The sequence below is a fragment of the Gekko japonicus genome, unplaced genomic scaffold (assembly GCF_001447785.1).
Source record: "Gekko japonicus isolate JY-2015 unplaced genomic scaffold, Gekko_japonicus_V1.1 scaffold193, whole genome shotgun sequence".
NCBI lineage: Eukaryota > Metazoa > Chordata > Lepidosauria > Squamata > Gekkonidae > Gekko > Gekko japonicus.
Window position 1 is genome coordinate 95,448 of NW_015161952.1, and position 7,372 is coordinate 102,819.

Genomic DNA, 7,372 nt, shown 5'->3' on the forward strand with positions numbered 1-7,372 from the left:
CAGTTTGCTGTTCGTCTCCCCCCCATAGCCAGTCAGAACACAGAGGTTATTTGCATATGCAGCCTCATTGGCCTCTGCCTCAGAATTCGGAGGTCGTTTGCATATGCGACTTGATTGGCTTTTGCCTCTAACATTCTAAACAGTTTGCTGTTCTGAGGTAAAATGTGTCCGATCTCCAGGTGAGGGCTGGAGATAGCTCAGAATTACAACTGCTTTCCAGATGGCAGAGATCAGTTCCCCTGGAGAAAATGGTGGACTCTGTGTCCTTATACCCTGCTGAGTTGGCCCCCCTATGACAGCCAAGGTTATGTGGCAGTCAGGGCTTCAGAGCACGGTGGGGGCTGCAAGTGTGTGTGGGGGGGTGGAAAGCTGAAGAGTGAGGGGGAAATAAAGGTAGGTTGATGATTGGCTGGGAAGGAGATAGGGTTGCCAACTCCAGGTGGGAAATTCCTGGAGATGTGAGGGATGGAGCCTGGAGAGGGTGAGGTTTCAGGAGGCGTGGGACCTCGACTCCACCCTCCAAACCAACCATTCCCTTCTGGGGAACTATCATTGCCAATCTCCAGGTGAGGGCTGGAGATCACTCAAAATTACAACAGTTCTTTTTTTTAATACTCTGTTTATTAAGTTTTATATTATACAACCACAGACATTTTCAACCTTTACATTCATTTTTTGGAGGTCTTATACACAGTAAATTTCTCCCACCATTTGTACATTCTTAACCATTTCTTTTGAAATATTGCTTCTTCTTTTCCATGTAATATCATTGTTAATTTATCTAATTCTGCTACATCTAGTAATTTTTTAGCTATTTCCATTCTGGAAGGTAATTTATCTGTTTTCCAATATTTTGCTACCATAATTCTTGATGCTGTTAATATATATGTTAGTAAATATTTACCATTTTGGTCAAGGTTATCTGGGATAACATTTAACAGATATATTTCTGGTACCAAAATTACACTTAAATTCATTATCTCCCATATCATCTGTTGAACCATTTTCCAAAATTTTTGCATATTGCCGCAATTTCACCACATATGTATAAATGTTCCTACATTGTTCTTACATTTCCAGCAATTCTTTTATATTTTAGGGGTACATTTAGCCGTTTTATCTAGAGTCCAGTAAACATCGATGGAACATTTTATAAATATTTTTTTAATAGGCTTTTGATCCTAAGAATTTTATTGTCTTCCATATTTTGTCCCAATCATCAAATTCTATTATGTAGCCCATATCCCTCATCCAAGTTAACATAACAGGTTTAACCATCTCACCTTCCATGTATCTTTCTAGAAGAAACCTATATAGTTTTTGTATTAGCTTATCACTCGTTGATAGCCATATCTTATCTAGTTCATTGTTTTCTTTGAGAATTACAACTGTTCTTTAGGTAGCAGAGATCAGTTCCTCTGGATAAAATGGTGGACTCAGTATCATTATACCCTGCTGAGGTCGCCACAGTAAATTGACACTGAGTGTTCAAGGCCGGGGCACCTGCACAAAGCCTCTTTCTAGAGATTGTTGTATTTATTTCTACAACGGGCCTTTTTCCTAGTGGCTATATAAAACGTATAACAACACTAATAACAACACTATTGGGGAACAGTCTGGGATTGAAGGAAGAACAGGGGAATACAACTTTCTGGCCAGGACAATTGCAGGAAGATGTGTATCTTTGTAATGCAGGGGAGGGGGTAAAACATCCAGATGAGGAATACATGTTGGGAGATCACCAGTGTGGACTTGTGCAATTTTCTGTAGGTGAGACAGACAAGACTCTGAGTGAGTTTCAGGGCTGAATGGGAATCTGAACAAAACTCTCCTCATTTCTAGTCTGACACTCTAACCACTGCACCACATCAGAGAAATCACATGAGCACTCCAAAAAGCACCTGGTCTTCAGTTTGATCGCTTGACTCTCTTGTTTGAGTTATACCTTCATTAAAGAGTCTGAAACCAGATCACTGGAATTTCACTGCATTTTCAAAAGTACAGAGATGGCTAGAACAAAGCAAAGCACGTTGCTAGATGACTCAAATAAGCCTGCTGAAACATAAGTGGTGCTATCAAAGCAGAACTCTGAAAAACTCTGGCATAACCACTGTTGGTTTCTGTGCCGCGCTGTGGTCTGGATCTCATCCTAAATGAGTAATGGACAGCCAGTCATTTTGAATAGGAATTTAGAGTAGATGTCAATGGGATTGACTTGCTAATAGGCAGAAGCAACTAAGAGTCTATGTACACATTTATCTATTTGAATTTTATCCTACCCCTTCCTCCAACAAATACAGCATTGCATATGTGGCTCTCCTTTCACCCCCAATACCATTTTATCTAGATAACAGTAAGGGTCGGACTGAGTTACTGACTGATCCAAGATCTTCAGTGAACTCTATGGGCTTTGAGACTTGGTATCTCCAGTCCTAGTTTAACACTCTAACATCTACACCACACTGGTTTTTGTGTTCAAGATCAAGGGGATTTTTTAATAACATGCTTATTATTATCCATACAGCCTGATTTTATGCTCATTTATTCAGAACTAAACTCAACTTACTCCAAAGTAAGAGGTACCGATGTGGGTATCGCCATTAGAAGCCTTTATAATGCCAGTTTTGCTGACAAAAGAAAAGAGTGCAACATATGAAACACTATAAACCAAAGAAAAAAACCTGAAGCCATTTGAGATTTTACAAGAAATGAACATTAACCTTACAAGTTGGGAAAGGATACAGTTGCAGTCCAGATTTGCGAAAGATAAAAAAACAAAATTTACGAAATCAAAGTCAGATTTGGACAAGATATGGTTGTCATCTGCAGATAAACAAATTCAAAAATTATATAACTTTCTATTGGGTGACACCATGTAAGAGGTAGCAGTAAAGCCTTGTATGATAGCATGGGAACAAAACGTAGGCCATGCAATAAAAACGGAGGAATGGGAAAAAACGTGGAAATCGGTAAAAATTGTAAGAGCTACGTCATATAAAGAAAATATACTTAAATTATTCTATAGATGGCACTGGACACCAGATAAGTTAGCCAAATGTTGTAAGAATGTATCAGGAACCTGCTGGAGATGTAAAAATAACATAGGAACTTATTACCACACATGGTGGAGGTGTGATAAAATAAGTAATTTTTGGAAAATGGTTAAAAAACTGATAAAAGAGGTTACAGACATAGAATTACAACTTCTTCCAGAAACTTTCCTCCTTAATATAATACCAGATGTAAGTAATAGAGATGACCTATGTATTATTCTATATATTCTCACGGTGAGCAGAATCCTAGTAGCAAAAAAATGGAAGATGGATATAATACCCACAAGAGCTGAGATAATTGAAAAAATCCTTGAAATAGTGGAAAGGGACAGAGTAAATATGATATTAGCAGGGAAAAATGGCAATACTTTTCGGAAAAGGTGGACTAAAGTAAATAAATGGATAGGGGAAAATGTATAATATATACTCCCAAGAATGTTATGTACAAAATGACATTTTCTTTTTTGTAACGGAAAATCTATAAATAAACTTGGGGGGGGGAACCTTACTCCAAAGTAAGTGTGGATAGGATTGTAAATTCCCTCAAAAAGCAATACCCTCCAGACACACAAATAAAAAAGTGCGAGTTAAACATCGTTCACAATGGTTTTGGATCACATGAAGAAGGGGTGTTTTTTTAGTTCCCAAAAGTTCCAGAGATTGTGAGACCCATGTAGTGAGACCCATGTGTTTTTTTAGTTCCCAACAGTTCCAGAGATTGTGAGACCCATGTAGGCAAAGAGCCATGCAGAATGGGGCAGGAAGCATTTTCTTATGGTTGTTACAGGAACAAAAACCTCAGGGTGCATAAAACATGGATTCCAATGTCTTTACACTAATGCACAGAGTATGGGAAACAAGCAGGAGGAACTGGAAGTCCTAATACAGGAAGGAGACTATGACCTAATAGGCATTACTGAAACTTGGTGGGATGACACTCACAATTGGAATATTAGGATTGAGGGGTACAATGTATTTAAAAGGGATAGACAAATAAGGAAGGGTGGAGAAGTTGCATTATATGTAAAGGAGGCATATACTTGTGAGGAAATATGTGAATCTGAGCATGAAAGTTGAGTTGCGAGTCTTTGGGTAAAAATAAAAGGAGTTAAGAAAGAATAGTGATATTATGGTGGGTGTCTGCTATAGACCACCAAGCCAGGCAGAAGATTTGGATGAGACACTCCTAGAACAGATTACAAAGAGACAGGACACAGTGGTCATGGGAGATTTCAGTTAGCCGGATATCTGTTGGAAGTCCAACTCTGCTAAAAATTAAAGGTCCAATAAATTCCTGACTTGTCTTGCCGACAACTTCATTTTCCAGAAAGTGGAGAGGGAAACAAGGGGATCTGCTCTCTTGGACTTGATTCTCACCAACAGGGAAGAACTGGTTGATGAGGTGAAAGTAGTGGGCACCCTGGGTAGTAGTGACCATGTAATTTTGGAATTTACAGTCCTGGGGAAGGTAAAAGCTGTTTGTAGTCAGACATATAGATTGGTCTTCAGGAAAGCAAATTTTGACAAATTTAAAGTTATGCTGGGTAGAATCCCATGGTCAGAAATACTTAAGGAGAAGGGAGTTCAAGAGGGATGGGAGTTTCTTAGAAGTGCAGTACTGAAGGCACAATCACAAATGATTCCTTGGAGAGGAGTTGACAAGTAGAGTGCCTCAAGGATTTGTCCTGGGACCTATTTTGTTCAATGATTTGGATGAAGGAATAGAGGCAATGCTTATTAAATTTGCAGATGATACCAAACTGGGAGGTGTAGCAAATATGGCAGAAGACAGAGTCAGGATACAGGATGATCTTGACAGGCTGGAAAACTGGGCTAAAATAAATAAAATGAATTTTAATTGGGATAAATGTAAAGTTCTGTATTTAGGTTGGAAAAAATCAAATGCATCATTATAGGATGGGGGAGACTTGTCTTGGCGGTAGTATGTGCGAAAAGGATCTAGGGATCATAGTAGACCACACACTGAACATGAGTCAGCAGTGTGATGCGGTAGCTAAAGAGGCAAATGGGATTTTGGGCAGTATCAACAGAAGTATAGTGTCCAGATCATGGGAACTGATGGTATCACTTTACTGTGGTCTGGTTAGACCTCACCTAGAGTATTGTGTTCAGTTTTGGGCACCGCAATTTGAGAAGGATATAGACAAGATGGTGAGAGGTCTGGAGACCAAGTCCTATGAGGAAAGGTTGAAGGAGCTGGGTATGTTTAGTCTGGAGAGGAGACAACTGAGAGGTGATATGATAACCCTCTTCAAGTACTTGAAGGGCTGTCATATAGAGGATGGTACAGAGTTTTCTCTTGCCCCAGAAGGTCGGATCAGATCCAATGGATTGAATCAAAAGAGTTTCTGGCTAAACATTAAAACAGAGGCTAGATGGCCATCTGACAGCAATGCTGATTCTGTGAAGTTATATAATAGTGAAACACACAGTATATATGTGAACACAAAGAAATTAACCATGTGTGGTGTCAATACCAATTTTAAAAACCAATCAATCAGTAATAATAATAAACAAATAATTCATGTATAGACAAATTAATAAACCATTCATACAATTTCCAAATCCTAAGCAAATTTTTTCATACAATACACAATTCGTAATCAGGGCATAAATGATTTAACATAAGTCCTGTATATGGCTCACAAAATCCAAAGCACTTCAAAGTCTCGCCTAATGAGCATATGCTTCACAGTGTAAAGGGAGAAAATGAACTTCCAGAAGGTATCTACTCCAACAGTTCCAAAAGAGGAACACTTGAATGGTTCCAAAAGAAGAACTACGGGATTGCCAGCTTCCTCAATATGCTCCACATTTCACCAATATGGCTTTATCAAATTGGAACCAATAACTTGAAGGATATCACTGAAAAACAGACTCAATTGAGTGCACAACACTCAATATTCTCACGGTGCCAAGGGGGAGGTATTTGTGAACTTCCTGCATTGCGCAGGGGGTTGGACTAGATGACCCTGAAGGTCCCTTCCAACTCTATGATTAAGAACATAAGAACATAAGAGATGCTAATGTTGGATCAGGCCAAAGGCCCATCCAGTCCAACACTCTGTATCCCACAGTGGCCAGAAATACCAGTGCCATCAGGTGGTCCACCAGTGGGGCCAGGACATTAGAAGCCCTCCCACTGTTGACCCCCCCCCCCAAGCACCAAGATGACAGAGCATCACTTGCCCCAGAGTCCCTATCTATACCTTGTGGCTAATAGCCACTGATGGACCTCTGCTCCATATGCTTATCTAATTCCCTTTTGAAGCCGTCCATGCTTGTAGCTGCCACCACTTCCTGTTGGTATCATCATTATTATGGGAATTAATATGTCACCTCTCCAGAGAATTGCTCTGTTTGTTCATTTATTTAGATCTTTATACCCTGCTTTTCTTTTTCTTTTTTTTTCCATAATCTTTTTATTGGTTTTGTAAAAGAGTAACCTAAGACAGAACTTAATACTTCTACAATTCTACACATAGCATCATGAAATTCTTACTTACAATTTAATGACATTCCGACACCCTACAGCACCATCGGGATACCGTACGTTTGACAATTCTTAAATTTATCCGCTTTCCCCTATAAATACAACCACTTATGATAGATCTGCTTAGCCGGGAGTAAATCATTTGTTATCATATAGTCTAGCACGGGAGCCCAAACTCTAACAAATTTGGTATAGGTTGGTGTGTTACAGTTATTAGCTCTCTTCAGGGAGTCTGTTATTTTTGCCATTATAAACTGGTCCCAAACTTTCTCTCGCCAAACTGCAATAGTGGGTTGAGAGGGGGATTTCCAAGCCGCAGCAATTGTCAACCTGGCTGCGGCAAGTAACGTTGCAATGAGGTCTCTGCTGCCTCCTGTCATCGCAGCATCCCATATATTTAGCAGCACCACTTCCGGGGTACATGGTAATGCTTGCCTAGTAATCTCATTTATCTGTGACACCACGGCTCTCCAAAAATTCTGAATTCCTTGACAGCCCCACCAGCAATGGAGGTAAGTCCCTATCTGTCCGCACCGTTTCCAACAAGTGTTGCTTATTGACGGCTTAATTTTATGCAACTGTAGTGGAGTTAAGTACCAGCGAGATGTTATTTTGAAGAACTGAAGACGAACGTTGTACACAGAGGATTTATTCGCTGGAGAGGCCCAGATGTCCGCCCAATCTGAATCTTGAAGGGTTAGGTTAAGATCTTCTTCCCATCTGTTTTGGTAAGCTAATTTATTTGCACTATCTTCTTTTATCAAAATTTTATATATTCTGGAAAGCACCCCCTTTGGCGAGCTTG

The 7,372-nt window shown here is 39.6% G+C and overlaps 1 protein-coding gene across 1 annotated transcript in view; it reads right to left on the bottom strand.

Moving 5' to 3' along the window:
- WDR49 (WD repeat domain 49) overlaps positions 1–6,614 on the bottom strand; it is a gene marked incomplete at its 3' end in the record, with an annotated part of 100,506 nt that extends 93,892 nt beyond the window's left edge. Inside the window, exons 1-2 of the mRNA XM_015429452.1 lie at positions 6,607–6,614; positions 2,567–2,627 (exon numbers count right to left, since the gene is read on the bottom strand). Of these exons, the coding sequence (XP_015284938.1) occupies positions 2,567–2,627; positions 6,607–6,614 (69 nt within the window). The remainder of the gene's footprint in view (positions 1–2,566; positions 2,628–6,606) is intronic.
- Positions 6,615–7,372: the final 758 nt, after the last annotated feature.